At 48.2% G+C, this 24,256-nt stretch overlaps 1 protein-coding gene across 1 annotated transcript in view; it reads right to left on the minus strand.

The window, feature by feature from the left end:
• Nucleotides 1-24,256, minus strand: part of SHANK2 (SH3 and multiple ankyrin repeat domains 2) — a 303,970-nt gene that overhangs the window by 271,774 nt on the left and 7,940 nt on the right. The window contains exons 4-6 of the mRNA XM_083163796.1: nucleotides 23,070-23,178; nucleotides 21,221-21,372; nucleotides 9,350-9,517 (exon numbers count right to left, since the gene is read on the minus strand). Of these exons, the coding sequence (XP_083019922.1) occupies nucleotides 9,350-9,517; nucleotides 21,221-21,372; nucleotides 23,070-23,178 (429 nt within the window). The remainder of the gene's footprint in view (nucleotides 1-9,349; nucleotides 9,518-21,220; nucleotides 21,373-23,069; nucleotides 23,179-24,256) is intronic.

The raw sequence follows: 24,256 nt of genomic DNA on the forward strand, positions 1-24,256 counted from the left end.
ACACAGGCTCAGGCCACTGTGTAGCGTGCCGTCACATCACTGCTGTATAGGACAGTGAGTAGGATGCTAGAGTCCTCAGGACTGAGCGGTAGTGACCAAGGTGATCCTACCAGGGACCACGCTAGTGGATGTGAAAAACCATCGCAAAAACACGTTCACTTTGAGGCGCTTTATTCCAACCAAGGCACAATCTGTGTGGAGTTTCCATGTTTTCCTATGGATTTGTGTTTTTAATTAAAAACATGATTTTTTTTTTTATGTAAAATTTCCTTTCTATTTTTCTTTGGCGAACTACAGTTCCCAGATGGTCCTGGTACCGTGCCAGCTGGCACTTGTGGTTTCCCAGTTGCCTGCTTGCCCTGGCAGCCGTTTCAGCCAACTGGGTAAGTTGGGTTTTGTACTTCTCCTGTATTATGTCAGCACCCAAAGCCAAAGGGGTAGGATGAAGATTTCCAAGGTAGGTTTAACCCAGTGCGGGGAAAATATTTTGAAGGCCTGACAATGTAAAAAGTCCCAGGAACATCCCTTTAAAAAGGAAAGTTGTCACTATCTATAATACGAGTGGTTGATTACTTTCCTAGGATTCCAGGAGAAATACCTGGAACTGGTAGGCGACTATGATTAATATTGGTTCAAACCGAAATCCCACGCGGTGCCTGAGCAACTTGTACACTTTAAAGGCCGGACACCCCATATTAATCATTTACAAGTAGGAACAGCTCATTACAAAGTTGCTGTGACATACTTGTATCACTAGAGGGTGCCAGAGGCCCAATGTGTATCAGGAGAAACTAGAGATTCTCTGTCAAACAGACTCTTAATTCATCATTTACAAAGAGAAAGTCAGTGTGGGATCTGGCTGCACGGCTCAGCTAGGTAAGACTAGCCAGGCAACATAATAAATGTTTTATGTAGATGCTAAATGTTACAGAAGGAATTAACTGCCCTTCTATGGAACAGGGACATTGAAATCCCCCCAACAGTAACCTGCAGCCAAAGTGAATTCTCCATTCATACAAAAACAATCGCTATTCTGAAAAAAAGAAAAGGTTTCCTGGAAGATGATAATGATATCGGCGGCTGATCACACAGAACGGTGTATTCGCTGTGCGTCTCCCCTGGTGCATTGTTCAAGAATTCATAAGATTCATGTTTAACTTAAATCATTTGACAAGGACAGAGAAATACCATTAACTGCATAGCGTTAGAGGGGGTGTTAGGTCCGCCCGACGATCTAGGGCAATTTTTATTTATAGCACAGATATATATATATATATATATATATATATATATTACACACACATACACATAGAGAGTAATGCTGCCCATACATTAGGGTGATAGTGCATACGATCCTTCGATATTAACCGTATCTGTGCGATAAATCTAAGGATTGTATGCATGTTGAATGGCTCCCCCCGACGCGATGCGCTGTGCCCGCCGGTCACATGTCACGGCAAAAAATACTATGTGCTGCACATTCTATTTATCAAATTGTATGAGTGATTGCATGTGGTTTTTTGCTCACAATGCAATCGGCGGCCGGAGCACTGGCGGCAGGTTCGGGGAGCGGTGGCGGCGTGTTCAGGGAACGGGGGCCAGAGTGCTGGTTGCTGGCAGCTGTGGAGTGCAGTGCTGTGCAGAAGGGCTGGCAGCAGAATTTAAAAAATATATATTTAAAACACTGGGCGGCTCTCCGATTGACTTGAGAGAGAGCTCTCAGCCAATCAACGGCCGTCTGAATGTGAGGCTTCTGATTGGCTGAGAGCTCTCTCAGCCAATTAGAGGGCTGCCAAGTATTTCAAATATATATTTTTTTAATTCTGCCACCGCTGATCCCCACCAGTGCTCTTTCACAGTGCTACGCTCCACCGCAGTCCGCCCTTTTCCAGTACCCGATGTGGCATCACAGATGCCATGCAACATCGGGTGCTGGAAAAAAAAAAACACTCGGGCACCACAAGGTACAATCGGATGCGATGGGACATGGTATTACTATGCCGCCCGCATCACATATGTGTTTGGGCACCATTAGACAGAGGGGTAGATAGAGACACTGATCAGATAAAACCTTATATTGTGTAGGTTTCCCTCATGCTGCCAAAACAGCTCTGATCTGTCGAAACATGGACTCTGTGGCACCAAGACGCCAGCAGCAGATCCTTCAAGTCCTGTGAAGCTGGGTGCACACTCGACCAGGCCGCCACAGTCCTCAGGGCACAATAATGCTCCAGGTTATAGCGATATCCATGCTTCAGCACAGGTGACTTATTTAGTACTTCAGATATTTTCATTTAAACACCTGTGCTAAAGTCTGGATATCACTTGTCAGTTAGTGAGTCTTCAGGACTGAGGTTGGGAATTCTGGCACTAGGCAATGGGGTACATTTACTAAGACAGGAGATCTATTGAAGATGGGACATCACCCATAGCAACCAACCAGATTCTATCTATTATATTCTTGCTGCTAAAATAAAATATTCTGATTGGTTGCCATTAGAGGTAAATGTACGAAGGTGTGAGTCTTATAGAAGATGGGCTTCAATAGAACTCACAGCTTAGTACATTTACTGTAATGTGTGGCAGTGGCATGGCCCCCGCTAGCGATGTTTCCTGCTGACGACGGTGGTTTCTGACCGCACGCAGGTGCGCCCATCGCCAGCAACGTTAACGTACATACTGTACGATATTTACATTTGGATGTTCTGACCCGTCGGAATCCGCAAAATAATTAAGAATATAATTTAGTGCGTATGGACCTTAAGTTGCGAGTTTTGGGTTCCGTGGCTCTCGGCATGGCCCAGAGATGCTCGATTCCATAGCATCCGGGGAATTTGGAGGCCACGTCATCACCTGGAATTATTTCTCCTGTTCCTTAAACCATTCCTGATTGGTCTGCAACATGGATGCCAGGAGGAAAGGTTTCCTAGCAGAACAATGCCCAGGGGGCAGAATTACCATCGGTGCAGCAGTTTCACCACTGCCCAGCGAATGCCTGGGCCCGCCCACTTTGATCAAAGTCACATGACTGGCCCAACTCAAAAGAACCATCACCTAAGGGGACCTTCACCTTACCTTAGGGAGGAGGGACTGTCCTTCTGCGTGTGCACCGTGTCTGCCATCTGTCGGACTGATCGGGGACTCCTATCAGTTTTAAAAATGGGTACCACACACAAACTCCACACAGACAGGCCCCTGGTGGAACCGGACCCAAGGTCCCCAGTGCTGTCAGTTACATTGTGTCTAAAACATGTCCCAAAATCTCCACCAAAACAGACAGATTTCCGGCCAGGTTAGACTTTTTTGGGAGCTTATGTGGATTTGGGGTCCCTGAGCTCCTTCGCTATAACAGTGCACAGTATTTTGCCAAGTTGAAGGATTAAACACAATTGGGAACGCTCCAATCACTTATATTAACTTTCACAGTAAATCGGTTCCTTCACCAATTTTTATGCGCCGAGCCCTGACTGGGAACGAAAGTCTGAGCGAGCGCTTAACGTTACATAACCCACGCCGAGCCCTGACTGGGAACGAAAGTCTGAGCGAGCGCTTAACGTTACATAACCCACGCCGAGCCCTGACTGGGAACGAATGTCTGAGCGAGCGCTTAGCGTTACATAACCCGCGCCGAGCCCTGACTGGGAACGAATGTCTGAGCGAGCGCTTAGCGTTACATAACCCACGCCGAGCCCTGACTGGGAACGAAAGTCTGAGCGAGCGCTTAGCGTTACATAACCCACGCCGAGCCCTGACTGGGAACGAATGTCTGAGCGAGCGCTTAGCGTTACATAACCCGCGCCGAGCCCTGACTGGGAACGAATGTCTGAGCGAGCGCTTAGCGTTACATAACCCGCGCCGAGCCCTGACTGGGAACGAAAGTCTGAGCGAGCGCTTAACGTTACATAACCCACGCCGAGCCCTGACTGGGAACGAATGTCTGAGCGAGCGCTTAGCGTTACATAACCCGCGCCGAGCCCTGACTGGGAACGAATGTCTGAGCGAGCGCTTAGCGTTACATAACCCGCGCCGAGCCCTGACTGGGAACGAAAGTCTGAGCGAGCGCTTAACGTTACATAACCCACGCCGAGCCCTGACTGGGAACGAATGTCTGAGCAAGCGCTTAGCGTTACATAACCCGCGCCGAGCCCTGACTGGGAACGAATGTCTGAGCGAGCGCTTAGCGTTACATAACCCGCGCCGAGCCCTGACTGGGAACGAAAGTCTGAGCGAGCGCTTAACGTTACATAACCCGCGCCGAGCCCTGACTGGGAACGAAAGTCTGAGCGAGCGCTTAACGTTACATAACCCGCGCCGAGCCCTGACTGGGAACGAAAGTCTGAGCGAGCGCTTAGCGTTACATAACCCACGCCGAGCCCTGACTGGGAACGAATGTCTGAGCGAGCGCTTAGCGTTACATAACCCGCGCCGAGCCCTGACTGGGAACGAATGTCTGAGCGAGCGCTTAGCGTTACATAACCCGCGCCGAGCCCTGACTGGGAACGAATATCTGAGCGAGCGCTTAGCGTTACATAACCCGCGCCGAGCCCTGACTGGGAACGAATATCTGAGCAAGCGCTTAGCTTTACATAACCCGAGCCGAGCCCGGACCGGGAACGAATGTCTGAGCGAGCGCTTAGCGTTACATAACCCGCGCCGAGCCCTGACCGGGAACGAATGTCTGAGCGAGCGCTTAGCGTTACATAACCCGCGCCGAGCCCTGACCGGGAACGAAAGTCTGAGCGAGAGCTTAGCGTTACATAACCCGCGCCGAGCCCTGACTGGGAACGAATGTCTGAGCGAGCGCTTAGCGTTACATAACCCGCGCCGAGCCCTGACTGGGAACGAATGTCTGAGCGAGCGCTTAGCGTTACATAACCCGCGCCGAGCCCTGACTGGGAACGAATGTCTGAGCGAGCGCTTAGCGTTACATAACCCGCGCCGAGCCCTGACTGGGAACGAAAGTCTGAGAGAGCGCTTAGCGTTACATAACCCGCGCCGAGCCCTGACCGGGAACGAAAGTCTGAGCGAGAGCTTAGCGTTACATAACCCGCGCCGAGCCCTGACTGGGAACGAATGTCTGAGCGAGCGCTTAGCGTTGCATAACCCGCGCCGAGCCCTGACTGGGAACGAATGTCTGAGCGAGCGCTTAGCGTTACATAACCCGCGCCGAGCCCTGACTGGGAACGAAAGTCTGAGCGAGCGCTTAGCGTTACATAACCCGCGCCGAGCCCTGACTGGGAAGGAATGTCTGAGCGAGCGCTTAGCGTTACATAACCCGCGCCGAGCCCTGACTGGGAACGAATGTCTGAGCGAGCGCTTAGCGTTACATAACCCACGCCGAGCCCTGACTGGGAACGAAAGTCTGAGCGAGCGCTTAGCGTTACATAACCCACGCCGAGCCCTGACTGGGAACGAACGTCTGAGCGAGCGCTTAGCGTTACATAACCCGCGCCGAGCCCTGACTGGGAACGAACGTCTGAGCGAGCGCTTAGCGTTACATAACCCACGCCGAGCCCTGACTGGGAACGAATGTCTGAGCGAGCGCTTAGCGTTACATAACCCGCGCCGAGCCCTAACTGGGAACGAATGTCTGAGCGAGCGCTTTGCGTTACATAACCCGCGCTAAGCCCTGACTGGGAACGAATGTCTGAGTGAGCGCTTAGTGTTACATAACCCACGCCGAGCCCTGACTGGGAACGAATGTTTGAGCGAGCGCTTAGCGTTACATAACCCACGCCGAGCCCTAACTGGGAACGAATGTCTGAGCGAGCGCTTAGCGTTACATAACCCGCGCTGAGCCCTGACTGGGAACGAATGTCTGAGTGAGCGCTTAGCGTTACATAACCCGCGCCGAGCCCTGACTGGGAACGAATGTCTGAGCGAGCGCTTAGTGTTACATAACCCACGCCGAGCCCTGACTGGGAACGAATGTCTGAGCGAGTGCTTAGCGTTACATAACCCGCGCCGAGCCCTGACTGGGAACGAATGTCTGAGTGAGCGCTTAGCGTTACATAACCCGCGCCGAGCCCTGACTGGGAACGAATGTCTGAGCGAGCGCTTAGCGTTACAAGTGGCATTTATGAAACAAATGAGATGTTTTCCAACAGGGAAGCGCGGGGACAGCGATGAAAGGCAGCAGATGCTTCTGTGCGCATCAGATATCCTTCTAGATTTCACGCCAACGGAAACACAACATAATTATGATTTAGGAACTGCTCTCTGCGCCACAGAATTAACCTCTTTCTCGCCCTATTGCTTAAGCATCGCCTACCAAACAGCCTTTGTCTACCAGCGTCATTTCCGGCACGATTGTATATTAATGAGCAGATATTTAAATAGTGCAGACATAGGTCCTAATTCTGGTTGACTCGCTGGGGCGCTAATTCGCACCCTTGCGCGTTATCAAGAACTCGCCCTGTGCATGGTTGTGCGGCCGCCCCCCTTCGCACGCCAGGTTCGTTCGACCGGCATGCGAATGGATGTATGCGCACGCATATGTAAGGGTGGTACAGACCACTCATACATATGCGTGTAGAAATGCAGGGGATTGGGCGGGCAGCTGACATCCGGTCAGGTCAGCTGTCCATGTGTGTTACAAACACATTAGCATGTGTATGCCCAGTGTTATCATCGGAATGCAGATGAAACGCTGGGCATTCACATATGCTAATGCCCCTGCCCGTCACCCCATGCGCCACCCCATGCGCCTCTCCACACACACACACACACACACACACACACCCACACCCACACTCCCCCCCGGAAAGGCAGGGAGCGTGCACTCGGCAAACAGATTTCCCCCCGAGTTCACACGTTCCCGGCGTATACATCTGTGCAGAAATGCTACACAAAACATCGGTCCCCTCTTGCGAATTTGGGCAAGAGCGAGTCAACCAGAATAAGGGCCACACTGTTTTTTATAGCACTTTACAGACAATTGATCAATAATTCCTATCAGACCCAATGGAACTCTACATTCCCTATCACATGGACTCCCCTATACTCCTTAGTTCACAGGTTCATCAAACTCGGTCCTCAGGGCCCCACACAGTGCATGTTTTCCAGGTCTCTTAACAGAATCACAAGTGACATAATTAGCTCCACCTGTGGATCTTTTAAAATGTGTCAATGAGTAATGAATGCACCTGTGCACCTCTCCAGGTGACCTGGAAACTGTGTGGGGTCCCGAGGACTGAGTTTGAGAACCTCTGCCTTAGCCAATTGTTTTTTTTTTTTTTGTCTGAAATTGTGTGGGGGGGGGACGGGGGACGGACACTGTGCACCCAGAGAAAAGCTACACAAACCATGGAGAGAACAAACAAACTCCACACATAAAGCAGCTTGGTCAGGACTGGAACTTACAAATTCAGGGCTGTGACTCAATAATTCTAACCACTCTGCCAACTGTGCTGCCCGATTACATTGTCCATCTAGAGCAGTTGTTGAACCTTAAAACCATCCACCGCCCGGACTTGTAGTTCAACAACAGCTAGACCCGCTCATCGCCTGCTTGTGGTTCACATGACAAAAAACTAGTTACCAGCCCATCAAAAAGACGGAATAACAGAACAGTACTGTCAGTAATGACGTCCGAATAGAGCAACACTTGATTTGCTCTGTTGGCATCATCTTGTGGGCTGACGGCATGCAAATAACTTTAATTCCCCCCATGGAGGTGAGGCGCAAAGTTAGTGTTTTATTGCACAGGATGAGAGGAAACATGGAAAACACGGTGGCACTGGAAGTGTCACCCAGCCCAGTATAACGGGGTATTTTGAGCCTCGTTAGTCTCACATGGAGCGCCTGACTTAAGGGACATGGATAGCGAGACCAAGCGGAGAGACTTGGCATGACTTGGAGGGAAAAACGAGCCTATTAGCGCTGCATTCCTTGTTTACATGCCCGCACTACAGAGTATAAGTATTTAATTAAGAATAAATGATGTTGTTATAATGCAAGGAAGATTGTCGCCACGAACCCGCAGTCACGCCGTGAGGCTGACAGAAATAATGGCCGGCTAATCGCCTCTCCGCACCGCGAGGTCAGATGGGCAGGGTGAAAAGGCGATTGGGATAAATCCTCCGTGAAGCAAAAACATCAGCATACTAATATCCCCGTCAACGCTGATGTCTTATTTTACAGATGAACGACTGATATCGCATTGTAACCGCTGAGGAAAGCCAACGCACCACATCTAATGGTGATGGAAGTCGCGCAGCGCACAGAGTAATGGGCCGTAATATGGAAACACCGAGCGGTTATTTATTTTTGGCAGGAGCCGCAGAATTTGTTCAACAACGACAAAACATATGTATTCCCCTCCGTACGTAGATCCATATGCTCTAATCACAAAAACTTGGGGCCAGATGTATCAAGCTTTCAGAAGTGATAAAACGGAGAGTGATAAACAGCCAGCCAATCAGCTCCTACCTGCCATGTTACAGGCTAGGTTTGAAAAATGACAGGTAGGAGCTGATTGGCCACATCAATTCAGGGTTGACCCCATTGGGGCTGCCAACTTCGGTAAAGGGGAACAGCGAGCTGCAGGAGATAGGAGGCGGGTCCGGTGACCGTGGCAGCTCCAAAATGGGGCAGCTCCCAGGGTGGGGCTACACTAAGAAGAAACATGCAAAGGGGCACGGCCATTACGATTGTATCATTGTAGCCACGCCCCTGATTGTGAAATGCCGGTATTACAGGCATTGCACAGCGAGGGGCGGGGTCACGATGATTCAGTTCACCTCATCTGGTCCACGCAAGCCCCCCGCAGAGGGGGGGGGGGGGGCTGCGGGAGGCTGTCACCATTGCAGGGGACTTGTCCACCTCTCCAGGGGGCCGAGAGGCGAACCTAATTTTCAGGAGCAACTGCCACCTCAACCGCGGCCAATCATCACTGTCTGGGATTGGCAGTTGGAATGGCTCCCCGAGTTTCAATTTTGGGATTATTAGACTCCATAGAGACATATTATGTAATGTAATGTCTCTCCCCCCCCCCACCCCTGTTTGATGCTGCACTGTAATCCACAAAAAAATCCTAGTGTGCGCAATGCATGCATGGCCAATAAAGTTGATTCTATTCTATTGATTCTATTAAGCACCAGCCTCAAAATCATGTGATGTGAATAAAAAGTACAGGGGTAGGCCCCAAAAGGTGGGGGCAGGGCCAAATCAAGGAGGTGTGGCCATGTTAGCTTGCAGTTGCAACTCTAAATTGCAGAGTGAAATGAGACCTGCTGAGTACTTCTGTGCTATTTCCCTAAGTGTAAATAAATATGCATTTGCCCCGTAGCATTGTTACATCACATCATGCACCACATATTATGCCCTTTATTAGGGTATCAGCGCTCACCTGGTGGATCTCCTGCCAGCCGTTCTCGTCCTTGCAACCAACGGTAGCGTGTTCATGTAGCAGCAGCTCACAGCAGTAGGGGTCCCCGCCCACCATCGTCGTGTGATACAGCGGGGTCAGTCCGCGGCTGTCCTTGTAGTCGGGGGAAGCGCCCAACTCCAGCAGGGTCTGCAAAAGGACAGGGTATTATCAAGTGGTAGGACGAACCACAAACCTTCCACATCTATGGCTCATGTATGGGGGTGCCAGACTGCGCACCCTAATTCCAAACAGAAGGAGATGTGCTACCACGCTGAAGCTTGTAGTTCCACACAGAAAGAGGAGAAATTTCAGGTGCCCACCCAATTATGAGAAGATACGCAGTTTGTGGTGGGTAGGCCAATGTTTTTGGAATAGTATAGGCCAAACACTCCAGCTGTTGTTGAACTACACATCCCAGCATGCCCTTCATCAGTTTTAGCGTGGCAAATAGTAAAACTGTAGCATGCTGGGATGTGTAGTTCAACAACAGCCGGAGTGTCAAGGTTAGCCATCACTGGTTTAGAGCATTACATAAGGGAAAGGAAATAATTGGGGTAGCGAGAAGCGTTATATTGGTAAAAAAAAAAAGAGAAATACAGTAAGTCATAAAGATTCTCAATAAAGTGTGACAGTAGGGACGGCCATTCACCCTCAATGGTTTATTATGGTCAAGAATGGATGTATTTGCCATTGATGGGGTGGAGAACCGGATGGTTTCCAGCTATTGATGGTATATATAACCAGCCAATGGTTCCATGTTTTGTTACTACAAGGTGCCGGTTCCCAGAACATGGCCCCACCCACTGACATCAATTAAGCCCCACCTCCAGGTCAGTCAGCGGAAGAGCAGGGATGACCATCGATTGGTGAAACAATAGATGCTCATCCATAGTACAGTTTACACCCATTGATGACCATGGCTCAGGGCCGATGCTACCCGCTCAGCAGAGGATGCAGTGCAGGGAGGAGCCAGGCTGGAGAGGCGCTCTCCCTGCTCTGCATCCCCTGCTGGAGGTATCCGGTATATGTATGGAATACTGTGGGTAGATGTTGACATTTGGGGTAATTGAGAGCTGCTCGCTAAACTGCGTTTATTCTGAGCCTAGTGAGCAGATTAATGCTGCCCTGCCAAACGCACTGCCCCCGTCGCCCGAATCACCCACGCTACGCTGCGGGTGGATGTGTACTCTTACCCATCCGCTCGCAAGTGCCTGGACAGAGGAATTTACAGCGTGTGGCATAAAGTGTAATGGGCATGATAGTGTGCGGTATAATGTGTAATGGACATTACAGTGTGTGGCATAATGTGTAAGGGGCATTACAGTGTGTGTGGAATAATGTTTAATGGGCATTATGGTGTATGGCATAATGTGTATTACAGTGTGTGGTATAATGTGCAATGGGCATGATAGTGTGCAGTACAATGTGTAATGGACATTACAGTGTGTGTTATAATGTGTAATGGGCATTATGGTGTGTGGCATAATGTGTAATGGGCATTACGGTGTGTGGTATAATGTGTAATGGGCATTATGGTGTGTGGTATAATGTGTAATGGGCATGATGGTGTGTGGTATAATGTGTAATGGGCATGATGGTGTGCGGTATAATGTGTAATGGACATTACAGTGTGTGTTATAATGTGTAATGGGCATTATGGTGTGTGGCATAATGTGTAATGGGCATTACGGTGTGTGGCATAATGTGTAATGGGCATTACGGTGTGTGGTATAATGTGTAATGGGCATTATGGTGTGTGGTATAATGTGTAATGGGCATGATGGTGTGCGGTATAATGTGTAATGGGCATGATGGTGTGCGGTATAATGTGTAATGGACATTATGGTGTATGGCATAATGTGTAATGGGCATTACGGTGTGTGGCATAATGTGTAATGGGCATAATGATGTTATTGGTACTATTATGTGGCCACGCCCCTTTCCCATAAAGCCAAACCCTGCCATGCCACGGCCATGCCTTTGTGAGAGAGGATCAGTACAAGGTCCACATAACATGGGGGGATAGCATGCTCCATGCACATGGCTAGACATTCCTTGCTCCCCCTCTACACCTCTTCATCCACCGCAATTCACAACAGGTCAGCTCCCAACTGTAATTTTTTAGAACACAGTCTGTAACATGACAGTTAGGTGCTGGTACTTGATCTCTCCCCAAGGATTAGTACATTGAGCCCTATGTCATGAACATGGGTTCTACTGCAGTGACCAGCGAACAGGGTGTCACTGCATAATTGCATTATGAGATTTTCTAAGCCTTGAAGAGTGATACAGTGGAGAGAGATAAAAGCACCAGCCAATCAGCTCCTAACTGCCATATTACAGGCTGCGGGGCAGATGTATTAAGCCGTAAAAGAGAAAATAGTAGGGTGATAAGAGTGATAAAGTACCAGCCAATCTGCTCCCAACTGTTATTTTCCCAAATACAGCCTTTAACATGACAGTTAGGATCTGATTGGCTGGGCTTAGATCACCCTCACGTTTATCTCTTTTTAAAGCTTAAAAAATGGTAATTCGGATCTGATCGCACCACCGGCAACAATGCCGCATCTCGCATCCCCCGCATGCCATAACGCCCAGCTGTTGCCGCGCTAGCTCACAACCGGCAATACACTGCCGGTACCTGGACGGACCCGTATATATTACGTGTGTGTACAGAGAAGCTCATGTTATAAGTAAATAATACAGCTGAAAATGTAAGTCGGCAGATGGGCGGCACATTTCACAGTCCGTCAGTCCAGCCTAAATAATTCAGCAAGCCGAGAGGTGCAATTTCTTAGCCGGAGGATCTAATTGCAGGGAAACATCAAATCCATTTGCTGACCATAATCTGTGTGGCATCGGCCGCCTGATCCCACATATAATGTGCTGGATAAGACCTCAAAGTCCAAGTAAATTGCAATTTTCCCTCTATCACACGGTGCAATCAGAGAGAGGAGCGCATTGAAATGCAGAATATCGCGGCTTACATTGCAGATAATGGAAGATTTCAAGCAGGTGACCCAGTAAAAAAGCAGAAATATACAGAATTAAATTCAGGCCATGAGAAACCCTGGAGGGGCACATGATTTTTCGAGATGAGAAACAGTTTGAGGCTCGGCGAGAGTTCGGAGGAGCAGGAAATGGAGGAGAAGCAATTACTGGACACATGTCATGCGACAGACTGCGGTGTAATTCCCAGCGTGATAGACAGACTGACCCACAGAGGATAGATAGATAGATAGATATATAGATAGATAGATGATATAGAGATGCCAGAGAAATACTAAGGGGGCATTCAATGTTTCCCCTTAGTTGTGATTTTCGGAAATAAAAAGGGATTCGTCTATTCAATCCCGGACATTTTCGACAAGGAAACGGCCGAGATTCGCATTTGTAGATCCGGCTCTTTGTAAAGCTGAATCCGCAGTCACGGAAATGGATGCTAAATTTTCGAATTAGCATCTGTCTCTGCAGAAAAAGACGTGGATTCCCGGATCCGCGTCTTTTCCGATGTTCGGATTGTTTACGGAGATCGGAAAAAATTGGAAAAACATTCAATTGATGGAATGCAAATTCCATCTATTCTTTGCGGAAACGGATGCTATTTTGACATTTTTCCCGCAAAAAAGGGACACGGAGTAAATTTACTCAAAGAAAAGTGATGATGCCCATAGCAACCAACCAAATTCGGTCTATAATTTTCTAGGATGCAATAGAGAAAATGGTAGACAGAATCTGATTGGTTGCGTTGGGGTTAGGTGGGGGGGGGGGAATGCTCACGGGGCATCAGAGCGGCAGAGCTCTGATCTTTAAGTGGCAATAAAATAACCGACGGGATCTGGGAGCTGCTGGGAAGCAGGTAAATGGTCACTAGTCGACTAGGGCCAACATGTCGACATTATAATATGTCATCACGGTGTACACGATGGTCTACATTGACATTATGACCATCTCATGTCGGCATGGTGACTGTCAACATGGCAGAGTTCTCGGGAAGATTTGTAGCCTCACTCCTTTTTCCAGGGGATGTTACATTAAGAACCATCCTACTTCCCCATGTACAGATTGTACGTTTTAGACCATTTAATAGTGGCTGGAGCTGCTTTAGCTGAAACATATAGTGACCCTCTCGGTAGCGGAACTTGTGGATGGTGAGCCCAAGCGCAAACATTTAGGGGGAAATTTACCAATATGAAAAACCTAGTTTTTCGTATTGGTATTTCCCCTACGGCTGCATACGACTGTTTCAGTCGTATGCAAAGTCATGTTCCGGAGGGGAAATTACAAAGCAGTCAGATACGACTGCTTTGTAACCCTCCGATGGTGTAACAATTCGTATTAGCGGCCGTATATACGGCTGCTAATACGAATTATTTCTAGCAGTCTGCACGGATCAGTCAGATCCGTGCAGGCTGCAGAGTGTAAAAAAAAATAGAAAAAAAAATAAATTAAAAAAAAAAACGGCGTGGGGTCCCCCCCACAGCCGAAACCAGCACCAGGCTGAAGGAGCCTGGAGCCGGTAATTAAAAATCAGGGAACCCGACAAATAGGGGTTCCCCGATTTTTAACAACCAGCCCCAGGCTCCAGGTCCGGGGCTGGTTCCCAAAATACGGGGGACAAAATGACTAGGGGTCCCCCGTATTTCAAGAACCAGTCCCAGGCACAACCAGCCAGCAGGGTAATGTCACAGCCGGGGGGAGACTTTTTATACAAGTCCCCCCGGCCAAAACATTAACCCCCTGACCGGTCAGCCTGGCCAGGGGCCCTGGGGGAGTGGGGACCCCCCCAATGAAGGACTTACCTGACCAGGCTGAAGCCTGGTACTGTCTCCGATGCCCCTGGGCGGAGGGCATCGGGCTGATTATGGTGTAAAAAAAAGAATAATCTATTGTTTTTTACTGTGGCACTACAAGTGCCAGCAAGCCTCCCCAGCAAGCTGGGACTTGGAGAACCACAAGTCCCAGCCTGCTGGGCATTAAAGGGCCCGCTGGTACTTGTAGTTCCACAGTTAAAAAAATAGTACACAAAACACACTGACACACTTTTAAAATAAAACTTTAATACATACATTACACACATACTAATACTTACCTATCTTCTTCCCGTAGGTAGCCCTGGTCCTGATGTCCTCCAGTCCTGTGTCGGCGTTCCTCTTCATGTCGACGTCCTTCTATAAGTCGACGTCCCTGTCGGCGATGTTGTCCGGTGTCCGGGTCCGACGAAATCCATGGAGGAAGCTGTGGAAGGAAACCATACTCACCTGTCCCAGCGCGACGTAGTCCAGGTAAGTGTCTTGTCAAAAAAACAAACCGAACACCCCGAAACCAGCCGGACAGAGAGCCGCACGGTACTCTGTGTACATCGTGCGGCTCCGCCTCCCGAATGCCGCTATTGGCCGCCTTGCGGCCTAGCAGCCAATCAGGAGCCGCTAGGCGGCCAATAGCGGCATTCGGGAGGCGGAGCCGCACGATGTACACAAACACTGTGCGGCTCTCTGTCCGGCTGGTTTCGGGGTGTTCGGTTTGTTTTTTTGACAAGACACTTACCTGGACTACGTCGCGCTGGGACAGGTGAGTATGATTTCCTTCCACAGCTTCCTCCATGGATTTCGTCGGACCCGGACACCGGACGCCATCGCCGACAGGGACGTCGACTTGAAGGACGTCGACATGAAGAGGAACGCCAACACAGGACTGGAGGACATCAGGACCAGGGCTACCTACGGGAAGAAGATAGGTAAGTATTAGTATTGTGTAATGTATGTATTAAAGTTTTATTTTAAAAGTGTGTCAGTGTGTTTTGTGTACTATTTTTTTAACTGTGGAACTACAAGTACCAGCGGGCCCTTTAATGCCCAGCAGGCTGGGACTTGTGGTTCTCCAAGTCCCAGCTTGCTGGGGAGGCTTGCTGGCACTTGTAGTGCCACAGTAAAAAACAATAGATTATTCTTTTTTTTACACCATAATCAGCCCGATGCCCACCGCCCAGGGGCATCGGGGACAGTACCAGGCTTCAGCCTGGTCAGGTAAGTCCTGGAGGGGGGGGACCCCTTCATTGGGGGGGTCCCCACTCCCCCAGGGCCCCTGGCCAGGCTGACCGGTCAGGGGGTTAATGTTTTGGCCGGGGGGACTTGTATAAAAAGTCTCCCCCCAGCTGTGACATTACCCTGCTGGCTGGTTGTGCCTGGGACTGGTTCTTGAAATACGGGGGACCCCTAGTCATTTTGTCCCCCGTATTTTGGGAACCAGCCCCGGACCTGGAGCTGGTTGTTAAAAATCGGGGTACCCCTATTTGTCGGGTTCCCTGATTTTTAATTACCGGCCCCGGGCTCTTTCAGCCTGGTGCTGGTTTCGGCTGTGGGGGGGACCCCACGCCGTTTTTTTTTTTAAATTTATTTAATTTTTCTATTTTTTTACACTAAAGCCTGCACGGATCTGACTGATCCGTGCATGCTAAAACGCAAATAGAACAGGAAAATGGTGTTCTATTTTCCTGTTGTATTTGCGTGGGTGTTTCACACCACTAAGCAGCCGTATTATCAATACGGCTGCTTAGTACATCAGGAACCACCATTCTTTTGAATGGTGATTTCTGTCGTATCCTATCGATGGTGTAGGACATTCGTATTTGTAAATACAAATACGAATGTTCCATCTTTAGGACTACAAATTGTTGTATTTTTGGGATTGTAAATCCCGAAAATACAAATTCGTAAAAAAAAGGTCTATTTCTCCCTACGAATACACCTTTTTTCTACGAATCCATTTTGGTAAATGTCCCCCTTAATATGGGCCCCCTCCTCCACCTCAACCCAAGTTTCCTAACATGAAACACGGCAGTGGGTGACAGGTGGAGGCAGAGGGTGACAGGGAGAGAAAGGAGGAGGAGGCAGAGGGGGGAATTTACAAAGATGTGTATTCTACTGTACATAGGGTGACCAACTCATCCCTTTAATCCGGGACACATATTAATTACACAGGTTCTGTGGCAGTTTAAAACCAGGTGAAAGCCAGCCACCGAACCTGTGTAATTAATATGTGTCACGGATTAAAGGGAGGAGTTGGTCACCCTAACTGTACATGTGATGTTGCTATGGACAACCAATCAGATCCGGTCTATTATCTTCTAGAGCAGGCATTCCCAACCACGGTCCTCAGGGCACACCAACAGTGCAGGTTTTTGTGATATCCAGGCTTCAGCACAGATGGTTTAATCAGAATCACTCAGGTACTAATTAAGTCACCTGTGCTCCAAGCCTGGATATCACTAAAACCTGCACAGTTGGTGTGCCTTGAGGACCGTGGTTGGGAATGCCTGTTCTAGAGGGTGCGAAATAAATCTTAAGTAGATTCTGATTGGTTGCCCATAGCAACATCACATGTGAAGTAAAATACACATCTTGGTAAATTTCCCCCTGAGTGTGACAGGGAAAAACAGTGGCATGGCGAGGCAGAATGTGGCAGGAAGAGGCAGATATTGGCAGGGAAAAACAGTGGGTGACAGGAATAGGCATGGTGAGGAAGAATGTGGCAGGAAGAGGCAGATATTGGCAGGGAAAAACAGTGGGTGACAGGAAATGGAAGGGGGAGGCAGACTGTGGCAGGGAAAAACAGTGGGTGACAGGAAGAGGCAGTGTGGCAGAATGTGGCATTGAAAAACAGTGGGTGACAGAAAGAGGCAATGGGAGGCAGAGCGTTGCAGGGAAAAACAATGGGTGACAGGAAGAGGCAGAGGGGGGCAGAGTGTGGCAGGGAAAACAGTGGGTGACAGGAAGAGGCAGAGTGTGGCATTGAAAAACAGTGGGTGACAGGAAGAGGCAGAGTGTGGCAGAATGTGGCATTGAAAAACAGTTGGTGACCGAAAGAGGCACGGGGAGGCAGAGCGTTGCAGGGAAAAACAATGGGTGACAGGAAGAGGCAGAGTGTGGTAGAGAAAACTGTGGGCGACAGGAAGAGGCAGAAGGGGGCAGAGTGTGGCAGGGAAAAACAGTGGGTGACCGGAAGAAGCAGAGGGGGGCAGAGTGTGACGGGAAAAACAGTGGGTGAGGGTGACAAGAGCAGCATTGGGCCCGTTAGTCCTCAGGGGCCCCAGTTGCCTGCATCTGCTGAACCAATGATAGTTCCGCCTCTGGACCCTCTCCTCTGATGTTGCTGAAGTCCTATCCATAACTCCATTGCCTTATAACATGGAGACATGCTTTATAATGGTCTGTGACCCCTTCCGCCATTACTGAATGGCTCAGATGGCGTAAACGTGGGGAAGTACCTCTTGGCGCCTCTTTATTACCATATCTGGGACAGGGCCAAATGACATAACAGACCATTTATAGGGGACAGAGGATGTGTACAATGGATACCAGGAGTGTATTTAGCAATGGCCAGGGTGGAGTAGGAGTGAGTAGAAGTAATCTATGGTACTTCTAGCTGTTAAGGTGCGTAGACACTGATCGATATTTTAAACAATAACGCTCATTTTGGCATTTCTGAGCGATATGGTTCAAAATATCGGCCAATGCGTGTACAATGAACAATGAACAATGTGCACCCCTGCAGGTCGTAAACACGGGTTTCGCCTTCTGTACATGCAGCTCAATTTTGTCTGTTGTTCACAAAACGGTGCATATTATACGCTGGCTAGATCGTTCGTCATATTGTTTAGTGTGTATGCACAATATCGGTTGTCCAGGACACTCAATATGTTAAAATACAGGTTCTTAAAGTCGGTCCTCAGGACCCCACACAGTGTATAACACATGCAGGTCTCCTCACAGAATCAAGTAAAATTATTGTTATTCCGCATTTTCCACGTGCAGCAAACCATGGATTAACATGCGCTAACTAGTCGCAGCTGCAGAGGAGCGGCTGCAGCCCAGTTCAAAATTCAAATAGGGTTGCCACAGCAACTGCCATTCTAAACGGACTCATTAGCAGTTGGTGTGGCTCCCCTATTTGAATTTTTAAATGTGCTTGCTGCTGCCCGACCTCTGGCGCTTACCCGCAGATTCCGTGCAAAGTGCTAAAATCTATTGTGGACATCCAATTAGCTGCAGTTAATTACTCAATTCAATTAGTAATATCACAGAGGATCGCTTTTCCTCGCAGCTTCTGAAGCCGCTTCCTGTGGCTAATTGAATCGGGCAATGTGTACAATTAGCTGCATTGAAGCATTGAAGGTTATTCTGCCAAATTAACATACATATGAATAAGTAATGATAATCAAGGCAGAGCAGGGAGATAATTATTGGTGCAGATATGTAGCAAATTCTTTTGCATTTTTTATCATTCAGAAGAGGAAATGGGTTCAACTGTTCACCTGTCCTTTAAAAGGAAGTCAACCGTTGTAAAGGTTCAGATGGGACAGCGGGATGGGGAGATTGGCAGACTGAGGGGGGCTCAGAGTGCGGATAGTGATAGAGAAGACAGACAGACTCCCCACGAAGAGGCGAAGCTTTGAGTAAGCGTCTAAAGAGCAGGAGGCTGAAAGAGTCTAATGGGATTTCTACAGTCAGGAGTCAGAAAGTCAAAGTCAGGAGAGTTAATGATAAAGAATGAGGGGATCGGATCACTGGCGTATAAGGTGTTTGAAGCCGGGAACTGAAGACTTTTCTATTATTAAGGTTTGTGAGTCAGGCGATAGAGCCAGGGTCTGAATGCAATGTAATAGAAGCCCTGGCATAATTCCAAGCCATTGTCGAAGTAAAGAAATAAAACTGAGACTGAACAGAGAGGCCGTTCATGGTCAGGACATATATCCCCGAAATTCAGATGTCACTGCCCCCGGCTCTATCTCTGGAGCCCCGGGATGCCCTTACTGGCTTTATACCCCTATATAAAAAAGGTTAAAATTATCCGGGAGACTTAGGGGTTTATTCTAGTTCACTGGGGCAGGGACTGATGTGAGTGTTCAACTATTCTCTGTACAGCGCTGCGGAACATGTGTGCACTATATATCTGTACAGCGCTGCGGAATATGTGTGCACTATATATCTGTACAGTGCTGCGGAATATGTGTGCGCTATATATCTGTACAGTGCTGCGGAATATGTGTGCGCTATATATCTGTACAGTGCTGCGGAATATGTGTGCACTATATATCTGTACAGTGCTGTGGAATATGTGTGCACTATATATCTGTACAGCGCTGCGGAACATGTGTATATATCTGTACAGTGCTGTGGAATATGTGTGCACTATATATCTGTACAGCGCTGCGGAACATGTGTATATATCTGTACAGCGCTGCGGAACATGTGTATATATCTGTACAGTGCTGTGGAATATGTGTGAGCTATATATCTGTACAGCGCTGCGGAACATGTGTATATATCTGTACAGCGCTGCGGAACATGTGTATATATCTGTACAGTGCTGTGGAATATGTGTGCACTATATATCTGTACAGCGCTGCGGAACATGTGTATATATCTGTACAGCGCTGCGGAACATGTGTATATATCTGTACAGCGCTGCGGAATATGTGAATAAATAGTTAATTCGGAAACCGATGTTTCGCCATCCCGCTGGCACCTAGCAGTACGGGGGTGTGGGGCACAGCCCATGGGCATGCGAGCAGGGGGCGGGCGATTGATGTCAGGTGTCTCTGATCTGCAAGTGCTGAAGATATCATTCGATGGTCGCAAATGGCTGTAAATGGATGATTATGCAAATCATCCATTCGCAGCCTTGAGGGAGATCGAGCCGTGCGAGGAGGGGGCAAGCGGCCATGCGGGCAACCTTTGGTGGACTCGCAAGGCTGCAAAATTCACAGCCTTGCAAGTCAACCAGAATAAGGTCCTTAGAGCCCAAAGGGCCCTATAAAGGAGCCTAGGTTACTTAGGCCCTTATTCTAGTTGACTCGGACGGATGCGTATTTTCAGACAGGAACCGAGTGTTCTTAGCTCCACCTATCGTACGGATCGCGAGTCGGTGTTTTGTGTGAACAACTCCTCCATCTGTGGGAACCTCCCCCATCCTCCGATTGTCGCAAACCATCGAATGATGGACCGAGCGGTCAGACAGCATCGAGTGCTCCAGACCACTCGGACATGTTTCCATATGAAAGCAGGGATATGGGCGGGCAGCTGGCATCCGGCTATGTCAGCTGTCCGCCCCCCACACGTGCGTCACGGCCACATTACCATACGTACGCCCAGTGTTTTCATGGGAACGCCCATGAAACACGGGGGCGTACGCATATGGTAATGAGCCCAAACTGCCCTTAACGCCCCTCTCCACCCCCTGCTCGGACGGTTCTCACCGATCATTTTCTGCACTGAACTCACTCAGTGGTCGGACGTGCGACACTTTCTCACATTCACAGATACGCCTCTGCACATGCACAAATACCAAACATCGGCCGTCCGACCGCACACGGAGCCGTCCGACTCAATCAGTGGTGGAGAGTGACACGACAGTGACGGCTGTCTAGGTCACCAAGGCAATACTGAGCAGTATACTGTAACGGGTAAATGATGCCTCGCTCATATCTGTAGACCCGCAATAGAAGTAATACAACAGTACATCATGATTAACGCAGAACAAGCGTGTGCCTATTAAACATGCATTACTTATATTAATAAGTAATAAGAAAATAATGTGATCAATAAAAATGACATATTGAGAACAGCACAAGATTATTTATTTGAAGTATCATAAAATTGTTTTATTAGATGTGAGTGGCGTTATTGATGTACGGATTGAACATTGGTGTCACCGTTAATCTCTACGTCTGGAAATAATCACTTCTATTCTAGAACATCATTAATATACTGTAGCTCAACAACGGATTGTGTCATCTCGTCCTGTAAGTAATAATACACTTTGCATCGGAGCCAATTATTAGGAACATACCACGAGGGCCGTTTGAGTCTTCGCTCGAGCAGCCTTGTGCAGTGCGGTCATCCCGTCTTTGCTCCTGAAATCCAGGTGCGCTCCGGAATTACGGAGAGCTTTGATCACTTCCAATGAGTTGTCCAGCTGTGCCGCCAGAGTGAGGGGGGTGTCTGCAGTGGGGGGGGGGGGGGGCACAAAGAGAGGTCATTGAGCTTTTCATATGAAACATGTACTAATGATCTGATCATATCACATTAATGATTGCAACACACTTACACTATTGATTCGATCACATTGCACCAATGATTGGATTATATCGTACTCAGAGAAAAGTCCTAGAGGTAAATTTACTAAGTTCCTGTGTATCGGCCGAGTAGCAACTCAAAATGAATTGGCTCTGTTTTGAAAAATAAGTTTTGTTTCTTTACGCTGCCGTGTTCTCAGGATTTGTGTTTCCTGAGGGTGAATTAATTTGTGTTTGGCTGCCGAATTTTTCGGCAAACAAACACCTCCAAACATGAAGATCACACGGATCGGTCAGATCCGTGCGATGCTTCTGTGTACAAAACGTTAAAGAGTTAATGGCATGCGGTACTCCCTCCTAAGCATATCCAGCCCCGGGTTCTTTGAGCTGGCCCTGTTTCCAAAAATACAGTGGAATAAAATATAAAGGTTGGGATATAAGGAGAGGCAGCTTTGGCTGCTCCGAAAAAAGTTGCTCAAGTTGGATGCTATAAAGTAACGATGTGTGACTCGGATGCGACTTCTCAAGATACTTATGCTCCAATTCCTGGACATCGAGACGTCTTTGCCATCTTAGTGAGTAGGTCTTAGGCAACCTTGAAACTGTGACAGCCTGGAAATGGTGAGCACTAAAGACACGCCCCCAAAGACGCCTTGCCATGCCTATGTTTTTTCAAACATACCCAGAAAAGGGCAGGTTTCCACCCAGAAATGCTGGCTTACTGTCAATCAAACTGCGACTACTTATCGATCAGGAACTTTGTCACCAATTGCAGCTGTGCAAGCGCAATATGGCTGATGCGCATGCACAGTCACTTGATAATTGGCTGAATTGAGAAGGTGTTGATTAACAATCCTTCCTGAATTAGGCCCATAAGTAGAGTTTGGTTTGCTTGGGTGAGTTTTAATTGACAATGTTTACATTACCTCACAGGTACAAAATCAGAGCCCATTTGTAAGTAAGCATTAAAAAAAAATATATTTCTGACCTTTAAAACGGCAAAATATACTTTGAATTGTCAAAATCATGTAATTTTTTCATGATAAACACATCTTTTGTGCTAACTGCATGCATAAGCCACTTTTTCTGATTAAAATTATATGCAGCGTGCCTATATTCTTTATGTAATTGTGACTGTCTTTGTATAAACAAATGTTCTGCTACATTGTTTCACAGCCAAACATTGCAACACTTGGCATGCTGTATATCATTTTTACACCTAAACTATAGACAAGCCACAGATCATTGTATCACAGTTCAAACCTTGTCAAATAGCTCTGGCGCATAAACTGTTATTAATTACTGATAGAGCCGTCCTCATCTAGCCATCCAATAGGATTAAGTGAGCCAAAGCTGTTGGATTTAGGACCTTATACAGGTCCATGCGGTGGGCAGTATGCATTTCACAGGCATATGCAGACACTGGGTGTGCGCATGGTACGGCAGGCTGGCTCATTTGTATATGGGAACACCCAGCAACGCTGGGCATTGATCCTATGCTAATCCCATGCTGCATTATTCTATGTACTGTAGTTCAGCTGAGAACAATAGGCCTTGGTGAGCCGTGGCTATCCAGCGAAGGCTAGCTGAAGAAGGCTCTATCCGTACTAGGCATTCTCTTACCACCATTTTCCGGGTCATGGTAATTCGGGTCCAGTCCCCGATCTAACATCTTGCAGATTTTCTCCACGGAACAATGCTGAATGTAATCCATAAATTTCCGTAAATTAGCCTGGAATTACAGAGAGCCTGTAAGCAATGTGCTCCCAACTGCCGGGTTATTCAGCACTGACTCATAGGAAGGATCAGGAAGAGGGAATTATAATGTACAGTACCCTATAAACATTCCGTCTCAGTCCGTTTAAACTAACCCATAAAACAAAGTGATATCATCAATTGTTTTCATCTGCAAAACCAGCTCTGTAAAATGTGGACGAGCGAGTATTGCGCTATCGCTCGCTGACGGAGTATCACAGCAATTTTAGTTGAGAAACAGCTGGAATGTTTCACCTGGTTCCATTGTGTATACACATTTATAGTTATTTTATGAGTTTGAGCGTCATAATGAGACTGCAGCCAACCCAATTTACTGGGAACTAGCGAGTACACTGGTCCCTATAGAAATGATAGGTTATGTTGTTGGCCCGTACAAACTGCTACAACTGTGTAGGAGACAGGTGCACACTAAAGTCTGCCCGTGTATATTCTAACGCCCTGATTCAGAAGCGGACGCTAGCCTCGCAGCTGGAGCACCCACGGCACTTCGCTACTGTGCGTTAAATGGATAATGCCACAGGGGTACATAAACATCTTGCCAGCTTCTCTGGTCGACTGCTGCATCCCCATAAGGGGCATTGGATCACTCAATGGACAGAAGTCTCTTCACTGCTATTTCGGCAGCCCTACCTGGCTTCTAGTGGCTGCAGCCAATGCAGTCCTTAGAAGCCAGCCTTTTCCTAGTGCATATTACCTGGCAGCATAGGACTTAAGCCCCGCCTTCTGGAGACATCAGCTTTCAATCACCAGGAGGGAAGGGGAGGAGAGGACTACACACCTACTGGCCAGACATGTGACGAGCCGCCACTTGCAGATAGGCCCCCATCTTCTCTATTGCGGACAGTCGCTGCCCCTTTCCTGCATCCAAATGGCAGAAGCATGCCAGTTGTACTGCAGTTTGGGGGCACTGCGACAGTTTGCACAGACCCAGATCTGCATATTAGTATTGGCGCTACGGAGGCGCAGAGTCTCTGACAGCAGTAAATGTCCGCAGCCACAGACAAGACACAATATTAGTACTCCTGCACCTCTAG

Source organism: Crinia signifera, chromosome 11, assembly GCF_055691185.1.
Source record: "Crinia signifera chromosome 11, ASM5569118v1, whole genome shotgun sequence".
Classification (NCBI taxonomy): domain Eukaryota; kingdom Metazoa; phylum Chordata; class Amphibia; order Anura; family Myobatrachidae; genus Crinia; species Crinia signifera.